At 37.9% G+C, this 24,865-nt stretch overlaps 1 protein-coding gene across 6 annotated transcripts in view; it reads left to right on the top strand.

The window, feature by feature from the left end:
• Positions 1-24,865, top strand: part of plekhg5b (pleckstrin homology domain containing, family G (with RhoGef domain) member 5b) — a gene marked incomplete at its 3' end in the record, with an annotated part of 102,252 nt that overhangs the window by 68,864 nt on the left and 8,523 nt on the right. For all 6 annotated transcript variants that reach the window (XM_079802888.1, XM_079802886.1, XM_079802890.1 and 3 more), the window contains 6 exons: positions 252-418; positions 18,772-18,945; positions 22,065-22,235; positions 22,505-22,600; positions 22,722-22,922; positions 23,027-23,137. In XM_079802888.1, coding sequence (XP_079659014.1) covers positions 252-418; positions 18,772-18,945; positions 22,065-22,235; positions 22,505-22,600; positions 22,722-22,922; positions 23,027-23,137 — 920 coding nt within the window. The remainder of the gene's footprint in view (positions 1-251; positions 419-18,771; positions 18,946-22,064; positions 22,236-22,504; positions 22,601-22,721; positions 22,923-23,026; positions 23,138-24,865) is intronic.

The following is a 24,865-nucleotide window of genomic DNA, read 5'->3' as shown; positions in this document are numbered from 1 at the left end:
TCACTTTTAATTGTTTGCTTGTTGAATAGTTCTTCTTTGGGTTTATACATTCGACATTGAGTATAGCCAATTTAAGTTTGGAAATAAAATGTTGTATTTATGTCACACTTACTATTTATCTAACAGTTTAAATGTTTTTTCATACATAAATATATAGATGGATTTTAGGAAGGGGGGTCCCTCATAAAGGGGGGTCCTTGGTATCATAAAGTTTGAAAACCCCTGTATTATATTATTATGTTTTTCTGCAGCTCGACCCGGCGATGAACTGAAGGTAGAGCAAAGTGTGAAGGACCTGCGCTCTCTCAGTCTACCCAACATGAAGCCGACAGTAGGGGGCAGCGTCTACATCCTCACACCGGGCAGTGAGAGGGCAGAGCATGGGTCTCTACCGCGGCGTGAGAGCATTGACATACTGGTCAGTAGTGCCGCTTTTTCCTGCTTACACCCACTTTAGCCTTTCAAAAAGCGGGTTTGTGTCGAAAATTAAATAACTTTTTTTTTTTTTTTTTTTTTTTTTTATTGTTGTAAATCTGTTTTAGAAACGTGGCCTAATGTGCTTATGTTTTTTTTATTATTATTATTATTTTACATTTATTGCAGCATTTTATTTTTTACACCGTTATGTTTTTTTGTCAATTTAGTTTTACAAGACATATATCCACCCCCTAGATATAAGGGGATTTTTTAATTTAATTTTATTTAATTTAATTTTATTTAATTTAATTTTATTTAATTTTATTTTATTTTATTTTATTTTATTTTATTTTATTAATTTTTATTTTATTTTATTTATTTTTATTTTTATTTTATTTTATTTATTTTATTTATTTATTTTATTTTATTTTATTTTATTTTATTTTATTAATTTTTATTTTATTTATTTTTATTTTTATTTTATTTTATTTATTTTATTTATTTTATTTTATTTTATTTTATTTTATTTTATTTTATTTTATTTTATTTTATTTTATTTTATTTTATTTTATTTTATTTTATTTTATTTTATTTTATTTTATTTTATTTTATTTTATTTTATTTTATTTTATTTTATTTTATTTTAAATTAAATGCCCCCTCTAAAGTAAACATGATGTTTTGCTACTTTGCTACTTATATATTTTATTTAATTTTAAATTTAAATTTAATATATATATATTTTTTAATTAATTTAATTAATTTTTTAGTTTATTTTATTATTTAAATTTTACAAGACCATTTTCTGCCCCCTCTAATTTTGCTGCTTTGACACTTCTATATGTAAATGATCTCTGTTATGATTGGCTAATCTCTCTGCATGTACAATAAGTGCATTCGTTGGCCCTTTATTCATGTATTCCTCTCTTTCATGATATCTAAACACCTCAGACCCACTTGACCTTCCTTTTACACACAACACATGACAGGAAGTTTACCGAGTGCATCCTCCGCCACACGCGGGTCACTCTAAGCTTCTGATGTTGGCAATTGTGTGGTTTTTAGCTCTTCTCTGTTGAAATGACTGGTTACTCTTTCAACATCCCGGGGATTGTATTTCCCCAGGTGCGCTGTGATACTCAGTAAAGATGGATTTATAGAAAGACAAGCCTGAACGCACTCCTGTGTGCGTGTACAAACATGGATTGATAGGCGTCAGGGATGAGTGCACACCGTAGGATTGTGGGTAAAGGCCCGTCCATGTCCCTCATGGGTTTTTTATTGTGATTTTGAGGTTGAATCGTCAGGCTTAGCAATAAAAACTTAAAAGCAATAAAAACAGAGCATTCAGGTTTAGGCTATGTCATCTCATTAGGCTTTGCTGTGTAAGGACGGAGGTTACGTAACAGCAAAAAACAAGCCTACACGTGTTGGAAGAGTATTGCAGTGGTATCACACATTCGATTCGGGTTGGTTTTTCTAGTTTCTTGGAAAGACTGGCATTTAGGAAAAACACAGAGAATCTCACTAATTAGACCCAGGGGTTGATTTACAGTTTTTGTGTTTACAATAAAAGGTTTATTTGCAACTGAAAAAGTAAGATTCTCTGCTTTGATCTTCTGAGGTTTTGAAGTAATTATGGTTTTTCTTGGAATGGAGAGGAGAACCTCATATCTTAGGTGAAATTTAAATCATTCAAAATTCAAATTCACTTTAATGTTATGTTATCTCAGCACACACTGACATAGTCATGCATCAATACTACTGTTCATACTTGAGTTTAGAAATATAAACAAACCCTGTTTGTGTTACAGACAGGTAAGATGCGTCAAATCGTGCGGCTTGTGCTGTTACCCTTACAAGCAGTTGAGTTTAAGATTTTAATAAAAAGAAGGGCTGTTGTTTCTGTTTCTGCTTTCACACATTGCCTCTGGTGTCATTCAAGGCTTGTGGTTTGCATTCACACATTTGTATGATAAGGGCCTGCCATAGTTTGCAAACAATTTTTTAGGTTCCACCACCCCCTTGTTTTCCAGCGGGACATTTCCTATCATTTTGTGACACAACTCCCATTGTAGTTGTTCATTATATGCAAATAGCACAATGTATCTCAAACTTTTCCCAAAATATATGATTTTTGGGTCAAGAAACAAACTTTTTCTTTTTTTATACTTGTGGCATCCTGATATATTTCAAGTTATTTATATGGTCTAGTAAATAAAGTAAATGGCCTTCAAGGTTCTAAAAATAATTGTTGGATAGACAGACAGACCGATAGATAGATAGATAGACTGAACGATCGATCGATAGATAGATAGACTGAACGATCGATCGATAGATAGATAGATAGATAGATAGATAGATAGATAGATAGATAGATAGATAGATAGATAGATAGATAGATAGATAGATAGATAGATAGATAGATAGATAGATAGATAGATAGATAGATAGATAGATAGATAGATAGATAGATAGATAGATAGATAGATAGATAGATAGATAGATAGATAGATAGATAGATAGATAGATCGATAGATAGATAGATCGATAGATAGCAAAATAAACCTGTGCAGGTTTATTTTTACTTATATTTTCTTTATAAAATATATGCAAACACCACTTCTTTCAGGATTGTAGTAAAGTGCTTTTGCCAAAACAAAGCTAGACAATTAGTGTAATTATGAAGAATTTATATTTGTTTATATTTTACCATTCAAAAATATTTTTTCCATGTTTTTGAAAAGTCTCTTATGATCACTTAGGCTGCATTTTATTTGATCAATAATACAGGAAAACAGCAATATTGTAAAATAAAAATATTACAATTTAAAAACTAATTGTATTTTATTATATTTTAAAATATAATGTATTCCTGTGATCAAAGCTGAATTTCCAGCTGTCTTCAGTGTCACATGATCCTTCAGAAATCATTCTAATATGATGGCTTGATGCTCAAGAAACATTTCTTATTATTAGCAATGTTGAAAACGGTTGTGCTGCTTTTTTGCGTGCGTGCGTGCGTGCGTGTGTACATGTTTTTGTATCCCGGTGGGAACTTCAACCTGATTACACACTACTCATGGGACTCTAAATTGAGGTCCCCATGAGGAAACAAGCTCATAAATCATACAGAATGAGTTTTTTTTTTGAAAATGTAAAAATACAGAAAGTTTTGTGTGATGGGAAGGGTTCGTATAATAGGATAGAATATACAGTTTGTACAGTATAAAAATCATTATGTCTGTCAAGAGTCCCCACAAAGATAGTGAACCAGACATGTGTGCCATACTAGACTGTATAAAACAATGGATGTAGTGTCCATGAAGGCACCCATCGGTTTCTGAAGAGCATATTTGAAGCCCAAAGTGGGTGGAACCGGCCGTTGCCATCTTGGTGTCACCGACAGATGACTGAAAATGGGCAAAGAGGCGGGACGTGGGCGGACTAACAGACAGCAGACAAACGGCTAGTAGTGACAGCAGTGGCAGTCCACCTGTCACTCAGTGGTCACTTAATTATGCAGAACTTTAAGGCTTAATATAATTTAAACGGATGAGTTATAACCCACCCTCACAAAATTAGCTATATGGACCACTTTTTGCACCAGGCTGTAAACATGTTGTTTTTTTTCTGCTGTAAAGTTGGGCATTTTAACACGGGGTCTATGGGATTGACTCCCTTTTTGGAGTCTGTCTCTAGCGGCCAGTCGATGAATTGCAGTTTAAGTCCCTTCCGTGTTGGATTCAAGAGAGAGACCGGAAGGTTGCCGATTGGTTCAGTCATGAAACTTTAGAGGACGCAGGCTGATAGGACCTTTTACATGCAATCACGTCAGCAGCGTAGCAGATCTAGTCTGCCAAGACCAAAGACATTGACATTGCCACATTCAATAACAGGCTAAAACAGTTTTGAGAGAAACTATTGTATATGATCAAATATCCTCTACATCTTTAAACATCATTCCTTTGTTTTGATTGTACTGACAGTAGCAGTGATCTGTTGTTAAGTCCACTGATGTCCACCAACCTTCTCGGTTTCCCGCTGATGGAATTCTCAAGTCGTCTGCCAACTATTCGGTTGGAATTTTTATGAGAGCTGCTCGGTTTTGTCTGTGAGCGCGTTTGACCTGTATGTGGTAACTCACCCACTGTGACTTGCCCCCTCACCAAAGTCTGACCTTTAGAAAGAAACCCATCACCCCTGGGATTATTGGTGCGGCGGTGACACCAGGACACCTCTTTGAGGTTTGATTGGCCGGATCCGCCCCGGTGGGGGGAGTGACCTTTGAAGCGTGAGCGTTTGATGTAGCATCGTGACTTTTACACTCACAGGAGCTGAAAGACAAGTGTCTCACCAGAGCAGGTTTTCAGGTGAAAGTTGTGTTTTTGCCCTTGCAACTTGAATCCAGTCCTTCTTTTGACAGCAACTCACCTAGAGTTTGTTCCAAACACAATGTCATTACTATGGTTACCGTAGATGTTCAGTTTTAAATGCATGCTGGGATTCTGTCCTGTGGCGTAAGATTCATCTCTCACATCAAAGACGTCGACTTCAGGACTCCCCTCTTCACTTTTAACCTGCGGCTCTGTTGCATTAGTCAAATAACATTAGATAGATAATGCAAGCTGACATTTGTGCCACACAGATCTTGCCTGAGGACACCGGTCTAATGACCTGAGAGGTGTATTACACAACCTTGCTGGCGATTAGGTTAGAAGTCCCTGTGGCCCCCAGGGGCCTCCATGGCACAGCGACACAGAGAAACGTGTCATTGTGATGGATGTAGCGACTCTTGGTCATGTTGTGTATGTGCAACACCTCTAGCTACTGACTATATATCTATGTGTGAATAACAAAACAAGTGGCATCTGCACTCAAATGCTTGCGGATATTTTCTCAGAACTCACATCACTTTTCCGAGCCATCTTTGCTTAATGACTTTTAACTTTTTTTTTGTGTGTGTGTGTGTGTGTGTGTGTTGTCTAAATTATGAAGTGAGTTCTAGTAGTTCCAGTACAGTATAGGCTAACTATGTAGTTCATCATTATGGGCATGTTTTGCAATGTTTAAATTGTTATGAAACCCCCCTTGTTTTAGCCCTGTTTACACCTGGTAAATCAAATTGCCGGCCGATCAGGCTGGGTTTACCCAGTCTACCTAAATACAGGTGTAAACGGTGTCTAAAACGTTTTGAGCTTGTCCACTTTCGACCACTTCCAGAGGTAGTCGAAAACGCATTTGACCGAATTGCGTTCATAGTGTAAACGCTCATGTGGTCAAATGTGTTCGAACATCCTCAAAAGACTGCCTCTTTCCGCTATACTGACCTAATGCGGAAACATTATGGAAAGCGCGCTAGCCAGACGAGATTTAAAATTTTATATGTGGGATGCATATGTTTCGGCAGAAAATTGTGTGGATCGAAAGATCTAAAAAAAAAAAAAAAAAACCTTTAACCCATAGAACCTCCCCTCAAAGAAATCAGGACAGAAGTGGTTGAAAGTGGACAAAAGACACATTAAAACACCAGGTGTAAACGTGTATGTCTCCCTCACTACGTGCAACTTTTCTTGAAAAAGTCTCAAGAAATGGACATGTAAAGAGTAGAGGGTGGGAAAAGGGGAGACAACAACCAATAAAACAGACCTGCAACACTCACCTTGATGCATCAAAAAATATATATAACCCTATATGACAACAAACTACCAAGAACGAGGGTAAAACGCGGAAGAACATTTAAAAGGTCTAATAACACGGAGAGAATAAAGGCATAGTTAAATTTTTGTCCGTTCTTTGAATTAACGCTCTACATCACTGTCTTCTGTTTATCAGAATAATCCATTGTGTCATCACATTGAAGAGGTGATTTAATATATCCGCATACACAGTGCTGGTTCATTTTTTTAGCACTAGAGTATATGAAATATGTCCAAAACTTGAAACGCGCTTTCCGTATATGATCCAGTCCAAATGTAAACTCATTGCGGTGTTTCATGCAGAAACCACTCTCATGCACGTTGTTACGTACTAAATATTGTCACAGTAATATTTTCCATGTGTTGGCAGTCAAACTTAACTTAGTTAATTCTTAAACCACTTTTATTAAAAAAAGAAAAAATTTTCCCTTTAATAATAAATAGAATGAGTGCTATTGTTGTTTTCAATGATGCGCATTTTCAATGATGACTGTAAAAAAATAGTGCGCAACCTATGTTAACATCTCAAAAAATGTATTTTAGGGTTTCATGACAGATCACAAAATGTCAGTATACTTTTTAGTCTTTGTCTTAATATAGTTTTTGTCAGTTTTACAAAAATATATATTTTTTTAAATTTAACTAATTCATCTAATTAACTAGTTTACATTGTTATGAAATCCCCCCCTTGTTTTTGTTTTTTGTCTGTAGCTGTATTTCTATTTTCCTTTTAATCAATTAACTCCTAACAATGGATATTTTTGGGAAATATTTAGCTTGAAAAATTTACTTGGTCTTTCTTGAAAATAAATGCTGCTTGGTTAGATTTTTTTAGTATCTAATGCAATGACATTCATAGTATCTGATGCAATGACATACATTTGTTTTGTTTTTTGGAATATGCATTAAGAAATTTAGCGATTACTCTGTGTATTTATATATAAAAATATTTATATTGTATATATATATTTATATATAATGTACTACTACTACTACAACCAGTGTTCTTTTAGTATCATTGAGATACTAATATAGTTTTTATTAATATTTTGAATTTGTTTTTATTTTTATATTTTCGGTTTTAATTTTAATCTTACATTTTGTATTTCTGTTTTGATTTAAATTTTAAAGGTTAAGTCATTTTGTTGCATTTTGGTCATTTGTATGAGTTTGTTTTTAAAATGACTATATATTTTGTATTAATTTATTTCAGTTTTAGTTGTTTTAGTACAACTAAATGAGAAATGAGAAACTAGCTTAAATAAAAGTTTAATTTATTTATTAATTTAGCTGTGTCTTCAATGAGAAGGCAAATATCTTGCCTAATATTGCAATGTGTGTATTGGCTTCCATAAGAGTATAAGCTATACAGAAGAAATGTGAATACTTTGGGAAACATTGATTTCAGAGACTGCAGAGGTGTGTCTCGAAAAACCGCCTGAGAAGCGTTAAATAAGGAAACGATGTGTTTGATCAAATGCAAGTCAGTCAATGGACTATCAAAGGTCTGGATAAATGGCCCCGCATCTGTCGGCAGCAGCTAACTGCAGGAAATGATCCTTTTCCTGTTCCCATTTGAACTCTCTGATAACAGACTGGTTCAAAAGTGTATTAATATCACAGCATGGAGGTTAGTGTCGGAGCAGACAGATTTAATCTGCATCGGTTTCCCTCTATAAATGAAAGGATCAAGTTGTTAAATGTTTGGTTTAAGGTGCATCATAACTCTTGCAAGCGTTGGGCAAAAATTGCACGTATGGTTTCACAATATCCCTCATTAAGCAAGAGGCCAACGCAAACCATTGTGATCATTTATTCACCTGGGCTATCAACAAAGAAACAAAGCTCTTGACACAGCAAACCCCCACATGTGATTGATGCTCCTGTGAAGATAACACAATTACCATGCAATTAGTTTCTGATCATTAACACGCAGTGTTCGAAGACAATGGAACAAAACATGACTTTAGCAACAAAAAATCTTATCTTCATGGGAAACTAGTGCGGTGAATCTTGTTAGAACATATTCATGGTTTCTCACATAAATCACCTTAATTAGTAGTATCTGTAATGTAGCATTTCATTTAAAGCATTTGCTGAACTCTAAATGCTATGTATGTAACGAATTTAATGTCTGTCAACACTGCCTTTTATACCCATATCAGCGAAACCACCCTTTTGTTGCAAAAATTATTTAGTGCATACTAAACTTGCTCTTTTCAACCAAAATATACAAAGATAAAATGTATTCTTTTTATTAATAAAGAAAATAAAAACCTATTTTAGGATTTATCTTTTTAGGACTTATCCATTTCCTATTTTAGGAGTTATCACAATAAAGATAATGTAATGTGTCTAGACATTTCCTTTTTTTGGTTGTTTTTAAATAAGTATAAAGGTTGTTTGATCAACAAATGTGTAAAAGCATTACAGTAAAAAATATATATATAATTTGTTTTTTTTTTGTTTTGTTTTTTTCAAATTTAAGATTATTTTCATGTAGTGATTTTTTTTTGCATTACAGTAATAAGGAAAAAAGCTTTATTGTCATAAAATGGTCAGTGCACAAAATGCTTCATTTTAGCTAAATGTTTATACATGTTCTATTTGTGATATAAAAAATTGTTTTATTGTATTTTACAACTGAAGTCTTATTTGGGACTGTTTCAAGCCCGTTAATTAATTCTGGACAAGTTGCTTTTTATTTTTAATTCTACTACACTGATTTGCTATTTAAATAATATTTTATAAAAATTACAGAAATAATAAGATTTTTTTAGGACCATTTTATCACAATTAAGCTAATTTTGCCCGAAATGCTCTATGTAATGTGTCTAAACATTTCCCTTTTTTGGTTGTTTTTAAATAAATATGAAGGTTGTTTAATCAACAAATGTGTAAAAGCAGTGTAAACCATATTTCATTTATTTATTTTTTTGCATTACAGTAATGAGGAAAATGCTTTATTGTCATGAAATGGCGAGTGCACAAAATTGCTTAATTTTAGTTAAATATATTTTATATTGAGCTACACTAATCTTACACCATTGTATTTTTCAACTGAAGCCTTGTTTGGGACATTTTCAAGGCCGTTCTTATTCTGAAGTTTTTATATATATATATTTTTTTTTAAATGACAGAAATAATGAGATTTTCTCATCTGCTACAGTAATTTCATGCAAATGCAAACATTTCCATCAAGACGGATATCATTTCTTGTTTATTTCCTTTGATTGTGACGTGAAATATGACCTAGATTCACTCACCCACTTACCCAATACTTCCCTACTGTAAGCAAGGTATCTGCTGTGGGAGGGATCAGCCTCCATCAGGTGAATGTTGTGTGGAGAATGACTTTGGAGGAGATGGGAGGAGTAGATTGATGAAGTCATAAAGCAAAAGCTTAAAGATCCTGAGCACGTGTGGAGATTTCTAGCTTGTTTTCTGCCTCTTCTCTGGATGTTGACTGCTGAAGTTTAGAGTAGGACTAGTGCTTGGCTGAGGACAGATAGGGCGTCTTGGTTGGATCATGGTACGTTTTGGACGTCTGTCCTCGTGGCACAGTTGGGATCTGCTCCACATGGATCCTGACAGTCTGCCTGGTGAAGCGTCTCTCAAGAGTCCATCACCAACAAAGTGTCAGGTAAAGCAATGCTGCACCATTTATGAAACTCGTTGACTCATGCTTTTAACCTGTTAACTCTTTCCCTACCAGTGTTTTTGAAAAAAAGTTGCCACCATTTTCACAAAAGTTTCATGGCTCCCAGAATATTTTGTTGTATGAATATCTGAATATGCAATTTATCAAAAGAAAGAACAGAACCTCTGCTTTTAAACAATAAGTGGGTAAACTTAAATGTCGGTAAGAATGATGATCAAAACACAGATGGAGTAGATCAAGTCCTAAAGTCGTGGGTGGGCATTTCATTCATTAACATTAGGCAGTTTTGATTTATATGCTGTTTAATTTTGATTGCGTTATTTTATAGGGGTGCAACGGTACACAAAGCTGGCGGTTCGGTACGTACCTCGGTTTTGAAGTCACGGTTCGGTACGGGTTCGGTAGAGCAGTTTTACAAAATTGCTTTTTATTTATTTTTATTAAACCGTGGTTTACTGAAAAAAAAAAAGTGTCTGTCCTTAAATGAATTCAATTATAACTAAACGTTTATTGAAGATATTGCTGTAAACTATATAGGGAGCCCTTACTCTCACATTAATATTAAAGGTTAACAACAGAGCCCAAACTATTAGCCTAAATTCAGTTGCTATTTATTTTTAGGTATAATAATCAACACTCAAATAACATGTATGCAAACTTCACATTAGGCAGTTTTTGCTATAGCTTCTAAATCTAATTGCGCACCTGCTTTTAAAGGGAATGTTGGATGACGCTCGGATTGGTTTATTCACGTTACGCCCAAACCACACCTATGAATAATGAAGCTTCTTCAGACCAACCCATTTTAGATTTGCGCCGGGCGCAAGAGCCATTTATCCCGCCGGGAAAATAGCAACAGCGCCGAGACCCGCCCACAAAGTTACTTGCGCTTCGCGCTTTGACACTTGCGTTTCAGATCGTTAAAATAGGGCCCATAATCTGCTGAGTGTCCTTAAAAAGGCCTTTGGTCTGTATTTCAAAGCATTAATGAATTACAACCACTTAAGTCTGGATAGTGCATTTTTACATCTATACTCAAAAAGGGAGGTGACGGTTAACAGTTTTTAAACATGATGCACATTGTTACCAGAAGCCACATCTGGAGTGTTTATGTTTCAGTGAATGGTTCGTCAGTGATTAAACTCCTAACATTTCGATGGCACACCGTGTTTCTCACTAAGCAAATGTTTGTGTAGTGTGGGAAGATGCTACGTGTCCATGTGTAATGGAAGCTGAATGTGCACGTAATGGAAAGCATCATTAGCATCATTCCGCTACCTGACGACACAAGTTTGGGCCCTTGTGCTAGACAGACGCTGTTATCTGGTCAGACGATAAGGCCGTATCGTGGTTTTGATCACTGATTAATCGACTGTCCTTAAGCTTCAATGGCTCTTTGTTCTGTCTCTGCTTTGACTAATTAAGGTGGGTGACTTTGTGGCTGTTGCTGACCCTGAGACTAGTCCTATGTTGACACTCAAGGTAAAGTTAGTAGATTACCTGCTCAGAATGGTGTTTGTCTAACACGTTTCTGGGTGTTTTTGTGAGTGCTGATCAGTTAAGCTGTTCTTCCACTTCCCTTTGTTAGTTTGTTTCATCATTATTCTTGATCAAAAGCTGCTCTTATCTTCATGCTGGTTTGTTGTGTTCTCGAGATGATAAACTGTTGTATGGAGAAGGTTTAGGTAAAAAGGCAGCTACATGCATCAGTTCCCAGTGGTCAGTCTGTTGTTGTCAGGAATCAGGGTCAGATACAGGAAGACAGGTTTTAGGAGTATGTTGTGGTAAGCTGTCAAATTTTAACTAGGTGAACGAGGATTGATTTGAGTGCTGGAAATGTAACCAGTTGGGAAATGTCCATTTAAACACCTCATGATGTGAGACTTTCAAGTTTATTTATACAGCACTACGAGGGTAAAAACACTGAGGAAAATGAATATAAATTTATTAATTCTTTATTTTATTTTTTTCTTTCTTTATTTGTTTGCATCCACTGACAAAAAATATGACTTTATTATTTATTATTATATATAATTTATTGTTTTATTTAATTTTTTTATATGCACTATTTTTTTAAAAAGTTTTACAGTGGTATTTACAAATAATGGAGAATGACATTTAAAAGCATACACAGAGGAAAATTAGTATGAATTTATTCCTCCTTTATTTAATTGCATTTTATTTTAATTGTATCAATTAATTACTCTATTTATTTATTTGTATCCACTAAAAATAAATTAAAAGAATATATATTTATATATATATATATATATTTATATTTATTAAATATATATTAATTTAATTTTTTTGTTTTGTTTTTTTACTTTTTTTTACTTTTGTTATATGTTTGCAGCTTTACCGTGGTATTTAGAAATAACGGAGTAAATGTCATTTTAAAAACTATATATATTTTCAATTTTCAATTTTTTTTTTATTTATTTTTTTATAACTATTGCCTAAAATCATTAGAAACATATTGTGTGCTTAAATGTTGAAGATTACTTTGAAGTCTACCTGATTTTAAAATTGAAATCAAAATGAATCCTAATTACTTTACTACACTTTCCTGGTCTTCAATTCAAAAAAAGAAACAAACCCGCCCTACATTTTGCCTCTCTAAATATCTCTCTAGTCTAGACTACGTCACATTACTAAAGTGAATGGATTGCAAACACAGTTTATGTTGACGTTAAGGAATTATAGAACATTATATGTATTATCATTATTGAGTTGTTATATATTATGTTTATTATTGTGTATCACATCAGGTCTTTAAGCAGGCATGTCCTCTGAGTTATTAATGTGCCAAGCATGCGGATCCAGGGCTGGTATTCATTTTTTAAACGGATGTAATGAGGAGTATCATCCACCCAGTCATTTTCTTAAAGATCATGAACCTGTTTATTTACTGTGATAGTAATGCTCATACATCATTAGGTTGGCCATGGCACGTTTAGATTCATAATAACAATACAGACATTCAAGACTTGTTGCCGCACGTACTAGTGTGGGATTCCCCTCGGTTTCATTTTTCAGAGGTCATTTCCCTGTAACGGCGAGGAAAAAATCTGGATGCTGGGAAATCACTTAAGGGACAGGAATACCATGCTACTGTCACTTTCAATTTATCATAAATCCTGAGGATCATCAGAACCTCTTTTTAATGATAATAGTCTCATTTGTTTAATGAGTGAACTCCTGCAACAGTTTTGTTGCGTAAAAACCTGTTTGTAGCTAACTGTAAAAGTCTTCACTACATTTTTCTTAAATGTGCAAAGTGTCTTAAAGGGATAGTTCACCCAAAAATGAAAATTACCCCATGATTTACTCACCCTCAAGCCATCCTAGGTGTATATGACATTCTTCTTTCAGACGAATACAATTAGAGTTATAATACAAATATCCTGGTTCTTCCAAGCTTTATAATGGCAATGAATTGGAGCCCAAAATTTGAAGCCCAAAAAAGTGCCTTCATCCATTATAAAAGTACTCCACACGGCTCCGGGGGGTTAATAAAGGCTTTCTGAAGCAAATTGATGGGTTTGTGTAAGAAAAATATCTATATTTAACACATTATAAAGTAAAATATCTAGCTTCCGCCTTCCGTATTCAACTGGCGGAAAAAGCGTAACTGGCGTAACTATGACGTAGGGTAAGCGTTACACTTTCTTCGCAAGTTAAATATGGAAGGCGGTCCGCCAGAAGCTAGATATTTTACTTTATAACGTGTTAAATAAGGATATTTTTCTTACACAAACCCATCGATTCACTTCAGAAAGCCTTCATTAACCCGCCAGAGCTGCGTGAATATCTTTTTTAATGGATGGATGCACTTTTTTGGGGCTTCAAATTTTTGGGTGAACTATCCCTTAAAGTAAACTTTTTTGTTGCTTTTTTTTTTTTTACCAAACATACGGTTGGCATTTTTGAGACACCAGGATGTGTTCCTGGGACCCTGCTTCTCCCCTCCCTCTTTACATGTGACCCTCTGTCTTTAAGCAGCCACACCTCTCCTTCCTGCCCCACACAATGGGACAGGATCCTCCTAGTTGCTATGACGGTTGGGCTGCCCTATTCAGTAATGCAGGCAGACAGGCTCAGTCGGAAAAGCTTTACCTCTCATTGCAGGTTGAGCAGCACTGGGACACTAGAAAGGACCTAGTAGAGAGCCCTGATGCACCTCATATTTTTAAGAAGGAAATCAAGGGGCTCTGAATTAAAATTAGTGATCTATCCTTTAACACGCTTCATCTTGGCTCAAGAACTCTAACGCTCATCCAGGAGTCGCAGGACTTGTGTATCCGTTGGCTTTTTTGTGAGTTTGAAGAGAGGAGGCTTTGAGTGATCATAGCAGCTGGCTCTAGCATGGGTCAGGCTCTGTGAACCCGGCTGAGAGATTACCATGGTCTACCTCTCATTTGACATGCCGCTTGCTTCCATGGTGAGTAGATCAGACACTCTGGGAACCCTGTTCCGCTTCATAAAATCGCTGGTCATTCAGTCCCTCCACAGAGAGTGAGAATCACCGGGGACAGCTGATGCTAAAGTGGGTTGAACGAATTGCATTTTTTAGCTTTTGGATAAATGATTCGGTTTATTGGTGCGGTGCAAAGTTTATCAAGGGTGTTGTTTAAAAGTTGTGCAAAGTATTGATTTACTGATCCATGAATTATAGATGTGTGGCTTTCAACAGAAGGGTTTCTTTTGATGTGGCGTTTATAGAGTACTTTCTTTATCGGTGGCATGTTTTTCGTTATATAAACCCGTTATAAAGTGATACAAATTGATACTGTTTTTTTGCAGTAACTTTTAGTGTTCGGTCAAGGCTGGTAGTGTGAGCCATAACCAGCTTTCAGACGTCCGTTGTCAGTCCTCCCCAAAGTAGGGACATTTCCTGACATCTGCGTCCTCATCCTTTCACCCCAGAATCCTCAGAAATCCCCTCATCAAAGCCCATCGTCTGCCTGTCTCTTTGCATCGGTTCTAAATTTAGCAAGTCATTCTTTGGCAGGGATGTTCTTGCCTTGCCAACAGTACAATTCACAGAGAGAAGTATTTGAAGGGATTTTAATCGATATAAATAGCCCATGCGGGTGTTGTAGTACATAGCTTGGTAATGAATTTAGTAGTTTGTGAAGGTCAGTAATGGTTTCGATTTGGTCAATTCAAAGAAATGTTGAATTTCTGTCATATTTAGTATGTAAATATCATGTAAACGTGTTATCGTGATTGCCATAACCCCGATAAAGCCTATATTGAGGTTGCAAGTATTTATTGAATTTAGTCCTGGTCCACTTAGCATTCAGACTGGCATTTTTTTAAATCACAGAACCTATAGGTATAGAGATACGTTCTCAACCTGATTGGTCTGCTTGTATGACGTATTGCCTATTTAGAGACGGAACTTACCGAACACCCAAAACATCGATTAAATGCGCTCGCTGTATGTGCGGAGCTACACATGATGGTATTCTGACCAGCTGAGAACTCGTGAAGAGCTTATAAAATGTGTGAAGGAGTCAAAACAGCGGGAGGAATCCCTCCGTCACACGCAAACGAAGATCTGCTGCGAGGAGACACGGTTCTGAAGCCTGTACCGAACTGTGATGGCCAACATCACGACAAAGACGAGAAAAAACAGGTATGCGTGAGCATTCTGTCCTTTTTAGGGTCTCATCTGCCTGTTTTTGGTTCGTTCACATGTCTTTAGTCCGTGTTGTGTTCATGTATTGGTCAAACCGCTCCTGAGTTCGTTTGGTAGCAGACCGAGTCCCATCTTCTCAGCGGACTGTCCTCTTGTTTGTTGCGCACCGAGGTTCAGATGGCAGCGTTCACACTTATTCAAATGAACCGCACTAACAGCAATCGAAAGAGCAATTCAAAGTGTGAACACGCCTTTAAACGGCCTTATTAGATATATTCACATTTATACCTGTGCCATATCCAAATCAGAGTAAATCTTGGTGCTGCTTGATGCATGCAGGTATTAGAGACGAGGAAAACAATAAAAAGATTTTGGAGAGAGGAAAATGTATACAATATTTCAGAATATTACTGTTTTAACTGTATTTTTGATCACTTAAATGCAAAAACATCTTGCAGTACTTACAAAATACTCCGAACTAAAGGACTAATAAAAACACCTGCACAAGTGTCTTAAGTGTTCAAATTCATTACATCTCTTAATGCGACAGGATTCAGCTTCGCTTGTGTTTTTAGGGAATTCCAGTGTTTTGTCTTCAGACTTTTCCTGTTTTTTTGTGCATTCCCCAAAAATGTCGTAGTCCTCTCTGGAATTTGTTGGAGTTGTTAGTGGGTAACGGCACTCGGGGCTGTGGAATTCCCTGCGCCCTGGAGAAGGGTCAACAAGCCTGTCTGCCTCCCGCTCAGCGAGATTACTACTTCCTTAGATACTAAACAGCTGTTTGTTTGTTTGTTTAACACGCTGAAGCTCGTAAGATGGAGTGTGTCTAAATAGAAAGATGTTGCGGTGCTCTCTAGCAGAACAGTTGCTTATGAAACAATGGCAGGGTTGCTGACCTCCTTGATTTTGGGATGATGTAATGAGGAAATTGTACAATTCAGCAGGATCTTATTGTTTGGAAAAATCAGTATGAGTCATATTGCATTATTGTTTCTGTTAATGTCATCACTTTGCAGGAACCCTACGTTTTCCATGTGTCCAACTAGGGTTGAGTAATGTTTAAAACGGTAATGTTAAATAAAATAGTAAATTTGACTGATTAAGCAAAGCTCATCATTGGCAACTAATTCTTTTTTTTCTTTAATTTTTTCCCCCCTGAATTTTAGCATGGTTTTATTTTCCATTAAATATGTGTTCCATTGCTGTGTGTGTGTGTGTGTGTGTGTGTGTGTGTGTGTGTGTGTGTGTGTGTGTGTGTGTGTGTGTGTGTGTGTGTGTGTGTGTGTGTGTGTGTGTGTGTGTGTGTGTGTGTGTGTGTGTGTGTGTGTGTGTGTGTGTGTGTGTGTGTGTGTGTGTGTGTGTGTGTGTGTGTGTGTGTGTGTGTGTGTGTGTGTGTGTGTGTGTGTGTGTGTGTGTGTGTGTGTGTGTGTGTGTGTGTGTGTGTGTGTGTGTGTGTGTGTGTGTGTGTGTGTGTGTGTGTGTGTGTGTGTGTGTGTGTGTGTGTGTGTGTGTGTGTGTGTGTGTGTGTGTGTGTGTGTGTGTGTGTGTGTGTGTGTGTGTGTGTGTGTGTGTGTGTGTGTGTGTGTGTGTGTGTGTGTGTGTACACTCACCTAAAGGATTATTAGGAACACCTGTTCAATTTCTCATTAATGCAATTATCTAATCAACCAATCACATGGCAGTTGCTTCAATGCATTTAGGGGTGTGGTCCTGGTCAAGACAATCTCCTGAACTCCAAACTGAATGTCAGAATGGGAAATTTTGAGCGTGGCATGGTTGTTGGTGCCAGACGGGCCGGTCTGAGTATTTCACAATCTGCTCAGTTACTGGGATTTTCACGCACAACCATTTCTAGGGTTTACAAAGAATGGTGTGAAAAGGGAAAAACATCCAGTATGCGGCAGTCCTGTGGGCGAAAATGCCTTGTTGAGGCTAGAGGTCAGAGGAGAATGGGGCGACTGATTCAAGCTGATAGATGAGCAACTTTGACTGAAATAACCACTCGTTACAACCGAGGTATGCAGCAAAGCATTCGTGAAGCCACAACACGCACAACCTTGAGGCGGATGGGCTACAACAGCAGAAGACCCCACCGGGTACCACTCATCTCCACTACAAATAGGAAAAAGAGGCTACAATTTGGACGAATTCACCAAAATTGGACAGTTGAAGACTGGAAAAATGTTGCCTGGTCTGATGAGTCTCGATTTCTGTTGAGATGTTCAGATGGTAGAGTCAGAATTTGGCGTAAACAGAATGAGAACATGGATCCGTCATGCCTTGTTACCACTGTGCAGGCTGGTGGTAGTGGTGTAATGGTGTGGGGGATGTTTTCTTGGCACACTTTAGGCCCCTTAATGCCAATTGGGCATCGTTTAAATGCCACGGCCTACCTGAGCATTGTTTCTGACCATGTCCATCCCTTTATGACCACCATGTACTCATCCTCTGATGGCTACTTCCAGCAGGATAATGCACCATGTCACAAAGCTCGAATAATTTCAAATTGGTTTCTTGAACATGACACTGAGTTCACTGTACTAAAATGGCCCCCACAGACACCAGATCTCAACCCAATAGAGCATCTTTGGGATGTGGTGGAACGGGAGCTTCTTGCCCTGGATGTGCATCCCACAAATCTCCATCAACTGCAAGATGCTATCCTATCAATATGGGCCAACATTTCTAAAGAATGCTTTCAGCACCTTGTTGAATCAATGCCACGTAGAATAAAAAAATTAATTGCGTGCGTGCGTGCGTGCGTGTGCGCGTGTGTGTGCGCGTGCGTATAATATAATATACATATATATATATTTACGTATTTAAGATGTTATTACATTTAAACAGTTATTTATTTAATGATTAATTTATTTATGTATAGTAAAACATATTTTTATTTAGAATGTATTAAAATATAGTTTATATTTATTTATATATTTAAATGTAATGTAAACATTAAAACTTGTATGATGTGATTGTGAAATAATAAATATGATCCATTCTGCACTAATTCTAGGTCAGGTTTTAAGAATATTGTAATTGCAGATGTGTGCCCAACCATATTTCCAACTTTATTTTATTTTGTGATTGTAGTTTGATATCTTCAGATGAATGCTGGTACATTGGGTTTATTTGTCTCCACCCTGCCTGTCTCTCTCAATCTGTTTGTAAATCTCTCTCACACCCCCTCATTCTGTATAGCACTGTTACTGATAACGGCCTCTCTCTCTTATCTCTCTGTCTGTTGTCCTTGACATAGTTGATCTCCTTCTCACAAACCTTTATCTTTCTGCATTTGTAAACAGTCAACCCACCTGGATCTGACGATCTTCCATCTCTTCCTCTTCACAGGGTCAGGCCCGTCGGCGGAAGAACATGACAGAGTTTCTAGGAGATGCCAACATCCCGTGCCCGGACACCCAGGCTCCAGGAGGTTCCCTGACCGGTGTGGCCGCTGGACCCGACAACTGGAAGAACCGCGCCACCAGTCGGATCAGCGTGTTCTTCGGTGCCCCAGCTGGAAAGGTAAACTCTCCCACCTTATCTTCACCATCTTGAAAACATCAGGAAGTCTAGCAGGATGTGCTGGTGCAACTTTCCGTGGTAGGACTTTCCCATAAAAAGATCTCCTGTAAAGATGAAATTTTGCAGCAAATCTGCATAATATTGATTTCTGAAGAATCATGTGTTGCTTAAGAATTAGAGTAAAACCTGCTTTTCACAGGAAAAAAAAATGAATCATATAAAGATGAACTAGAGAAACCAAAACTAAGCGGATGATGAAATATTACTCTGTGAATTTCACTTCTTATGTGTATAGTTTTATAGTTTGACTATTTCCTCTAGCATTTTAATAATGACAAAAACAATACAACAAACAAAAAAGCCTCACAAAAACTCCCCCCTCAGATAAGTTTCGTCCTGCATTTAAACCAGATGCTTGATTAAGCTGTCACTCACCTGTCATTTTCACACTTCCATCCCTTTCACAATCAGCCATGAACCCCCCAAAGACGACAGACAAGGGGCTGTTCTTGTGTCCCACTGGGACTCTTCTCCACAAAAGAAGGGTTAACCAGGGCCAAACATCCATCTCCAGTGACCACTACAGGCAGCCTATAGTCCATCTGTGTCTGGCCTCTATTGTTTGGAAGCACTCAATGCTAAATACTGGTTGTCATAAGTACACCGGCCATCCCGTTACAGGACAATAGCCCCAGTGGCACACGGGCCATGAGAGCGTCACTGACATGAATGGATGGGCTTTAATTATGGGGGTAAAGAGAAGGTGGCGTTTAGTGAAAGGGGTGTCTGTAAGGTGTCATAAACCCTGCCGGGGGGTTTGTTTGAATAGAAGGCAGCGCCTCGGCTGTCTGCCGGTTGTTGGTGATCTGCTGATGTGATTTGTGTTGGGTTTTTGCTAAATCACAAACTTTGTTAATGTTAGGGCCTCTTTATAGTTCTTTTGTTGATTTAAAAGGATTTGATCAAAAGTAGATTATTATGCAAATGTATTGTGGTTTTGGGATATTTACCATGGGACATCTAGATACCATGGAATCCATCCACCCATCCATCCATCCATCGTTCTATCTATCCATCGATCCACCAATTGTTCTATCCATTCATCCATCTATTGTTCAGTCTATCCATCCTCCCATCTCTATCTATCTATCTATCTATCTATCTATCTATCTATCTATCTATCTATCTATCTATCTATCTATCTATCGTTCTATCTATCTATCTATCTATCTATCGTTCTATCTATCTATCGTTCTATCTATCTATCGTTCTATCTATCTATCGTTCTATCTATCTATCGTTCAGTCTATCTATCTATCGTTCAGTCTATCTATCTATCGTTCAGTCTATCTATCTAGCGTTCAGTCTATCTATCTATCTATCTATCTATCTATCTATCTATCTATCTATCTATCTATCTATCTATCTATCTATCTATCTATCGTTCTATCGTTCTATCTATCGTTCTATCGTTCTATCTATCTATCTATCGTTCTATCGTTCTATCGTTCTATCGTTCTATCTATCGTTATCTCTATCTATCGTTCAGTCTATCGTTCAGTCTATCTATCTATCGTTCAGTCTATCGTTCAGTCTATCTATCTAGCGTTCAGTCTATCTATCTATCTATCTATCTATCTCTATCTATCTATCTATCTATCGTTCTATCTATCTATCGTTCTATCTATCTATCGTTCTATCTATCTATCGTTCAGTCTATCGTTCAGTCTATCTATCTATCGTTCAGTCTATCGTTCAGTCTATCTATCTAGCGTTCAGTCTATCTATCTATCTATCTATCTATCTATCTATCTATCTCTATCTATCTATCTATCTATCTATCTATCTATCTATCTATCTATCTATCTATCTATCTATCTATCTATCTATCTATCTATCTATCTATCTATCTATCTATCTATCTATCTATCTATCTATCTATCTATCTATCTATCTATCGTTCTATCTATCGTTCTATCTATCTATCGTTCTATCGTTCTATCTATCTATCGTTCTCTCTATCTATCGTTCAGTCTATCGTTCAGTCTATCGTTCAGTCTATCTATCTAGCGTTCAGTCTATCGTTCAGTCTATCTATCTAGCGTTCAATCTATCTATCTATCTATCTATCTATCTATCTATCTATCTATCTATCTATCTATCTATCTATCTATCTATCTATCTATCTATCTATCTATCTATCTATCTATCTATCTATCTATCTATCTATCTATCTATCTATCTATCTATCTATCTATCTATCTATCTATCTATCGTTCTATCTATCGTTCTATCGTTCTATCTATCTATCGTTCTATCTATCTATCGTTCTATCTATCTATCGTTCTATCTATCTATCGTTCTATCTATCTATCGTTCTATCTATCTATCGTTCTATCTATCTATCTATCTATCGTTCAGTCTATCGTTCAGTCTATCGTTCAGTCTATCGTTCAGTCTATCTATCTAGCGTTCAGTCTATCTATCTAGCGTTCAGTCTATCTATCTAGCGTTCAGTCTATCTATCTATCTATCTATCTATCTATCTATCTATCTATCTATCTATCTATCTATCTATCTATCTATCTATCTATCTATCTATCTATCTATCTATCTATCTATCTATCTATCTATCTATCTATCTATCTATCTATCTATCTATCTATCTATCTATCTATCTATCTATCTATCTATCTATCTATCTATCGTTCTATCGTTCTATCGTTTCTATCGTTCTATCGTTCTATCGTTCTATCGTTCTATCGTTCTATCTATCTATCGTTCTATCTATCTATCGTTCTATCTATCTATTGTTTTATCTATCCATCGATCGATGGATCGTTCAGTCCATCCGTCCAGTCCATCGTTCAGTCTATTGTTCAGTCCATCGTTCAGTCTATCCATACATCTTTCGTTCAGTCCATCCATCCATCTTTCGTTCAGTCCATCCATCCATCTATCGTTCAGTCCATCCATCCATCTATCGTTCAGTCCATCCATCCATCCATCCATCCATCCATCTATCGTTCAGTCCATCCATCCATCCATCCATCCATCCACCCATCCATTCTTCCATCTGTCCGTCCATCAGATTTCAATGTTCTCTATTTCCCTCTTAGGACGTGGACCGTGTGGAGCTGCTTCAAACGAAGTTGCAGGCGTACACACAGTTCGGACTGCCCAAGGTTCCTTCTCAGCTCGCCTTCCACCACGATTCCTGGGAGGAGGAAGAGGAGGAGCCAAACCTGACTCTTGAGGACAGCTGGAGACAACTGCTGGATGACCCTGAGGTACTGACAAACTGCAACTGATCTTCTGTCATGGGACATAATGTCATGGGACGTTCCATAACCATCCCCATCTATTGATCATTGGAGCTAACACATGTACACATAACCAATTCCGATTGTTGTTTGCAGTAAGCTCAAGTTTTCCCATAAACCAACAGCATTTTGCATCTCAGAACCGCTGATAGGATATTTATCTGATTTCTACTATTTCACATATTTAACTTTGCACATTTACTAGTGCAAACTGACTTTTTTACGCCTGTTTTCAGAGTTTAAGTAGACGCCAGTTTCAACAGCAAGAGGCAATATGGGAACTGATCCAAACCGAGGCTACGTACATCAAGAAACTCAGGGTCATTACTGACGTAAGTAGACATTTTTCTTGATCATCTCAAGGTTGCATTTATTCTATAAAAAAGTTCAATGTTATTGAGAAACTTTTTTAGTTTTTAAAGTTTTTAAAGTGTCTTCTGTTGTCCTGTGCAGCTGTTCCTGTGCGGCCTGCTAAATCTTCAGGACAACAGTCTCCTGGGCGAGGTAGAGCCTCTGCGACTATTCAGCAACATCCACGACATTGTACATCTGCACTCAACACTGTGGGTTCAAGTCATGTTTCCGGCACTGGAGAAAGCACGAAAAACACGGAGCTTGATCGACCCCACGGACCTGCAGCAGGGGTTTAGTACGGTGAGTTTTTTAAATATTTATAGATATAATCTTTACATCTTTGTGCAATAGAGGATTTTGTTCTTCTGGTCAAGTTGTTGAAAGTGTCTCGTTTGTGTGGATAGTTTGCGTCCAGGTTCCAGCCGTATATCCGGTACTGCATGGAGGAGGAGAGCTGTATGGAATACATGCGCTCAATGCTGAGAGACAACGAACTCTTCAAGATCTACATCACGGTGAGGAGTTTGCCACCAAACGAGCAGTCAATACATCCATCCATCTAATCTCTGTCTATCCATCCACCCACCCATCCATCCATCCATCCAATCTCTGTCTATCCATCCACCCACCCATCCATCCATCCATCCAATCTCTGTCTATCCATCCACCCACCCATCCATCCATCCAATCTCTGTCTAGCCATCCACCCACCCATCCATCCATCCAATCTCTGTCTATCCATCCACTCACCCATCCATCCATCCATCCATCCAACCAATCTCTGTCTATCCATCCATCCTTCCACCCACTCATCCATCCAGCCATCCATCCATCCAATTTCTGTCTATCCATCCACCCACTCATCCATCCAGCCATCCATCCATCCATCCAATCTCTGTCTATCCACCCACCCATCCATACATCCAATCTCTGTCTATCCATCCACTCACCCACCCATCCATCCATCCAACCATCCAATCTCTGTCTATCCACCCACCCATCCATACTCCACTCACCCACCCATCCATCCATCCATCCATCCAATCTCTGTCTATCCACCCACCCATCCATACATCCAATCTCTGTCTATCCATCCACTCACCCACCCATCCATCCATCCATCCATCCAACCAATCTCTGTCTATCCATCCATCCTTCCACCCACTCATCCATCCAGCCATCCAATTTCTGTCCATCCATCCACCCACTCATCCATCCAGCCATCCATCCATCCATCCAATCATCCATCCAGCCATCCATCCATCCATCCATCCATCCAATCTCTGTCTATCCATCCACCCACCCATCCATCCATCCAATCTCTGTCTAGCCATCCACCCACCCATCCATACATCCAATCTCTGTCTATCCATCCACTCACCCATCCAACCAATCTCTGTCTATCCATCCATCCTTCCACCCACTCATCCATCCATCAAGCCATCCATCCATCCATCCAATTTCTGTCCATCCATCCACCCACCCACCCACTCATCCATCCAGCCAGCCAGCCATCCATCCATCCAATCTCTGTCTATCCATCCATCCTTCCACCCACTCATCCATCCATCCATCCAATTTCTGTCCATCCATCCACCCACTCATCCAGCCACCCATCCATCCATCCATCCATCCAATCTCTGTCTATCCATCCACCCACCCATCCAGCCAATCTCTGTCTATCCATCATCCATCCATCCAATCTCTGTCTATCCATCACCCATCCATCCAATCTCTGTCTATCCATCCACCCATCCATCCAATCTCTGTCTATCCATCCACCCATCCATCCAATCTCTGTCTATCCATCCACCCATCCAGCCAATCTCTGTCTATCATCCACCCATCTATCCATCCAATCTCTGTCTATCCATCCACCCACTCATCCATCCATCCATCCAGCCATCCATCCATCCAATCTCTGTCTATCCATCCACCCACTCATCCATCCAATCTCTGTCCATCCATCCATCCAATCTCTGTCTATCCATCCACCCACTCATCCATCCATCCATCCCATCTCTGTCTATCCATCCACCCACTCACTCATTCATCCATCCATCCACTCATCCATCCATTCATCAAATCTCTGTCTATCTATCCACCATTCACCCACTAATCCATCCATCCATTCTCTGTCTATCCATCCATCCATCCATCCATCCATCCAATCTCTGTCTATCCATCATCCATACATCCATCCAATTTCTGTCCATCCATCCAATCTCTGTCCATCCATCCAT

The sequence above is a fragment of the Gobio gobio genome, assembly GCF_949357685.1.
Source record: "Gobio gobio genome assembly, chromosome: 21".
Lineage (NCBI taxonomy): Eukaryota > Metazoa > Chordata > Actinopteri > Cypriniformes > Gobionidae > Gobio > Gobio gobio.
Note: the sequence above shows the minus strand (reverse complement) of the source record. Positions and strands in the feature narration are given on the sequence as shown.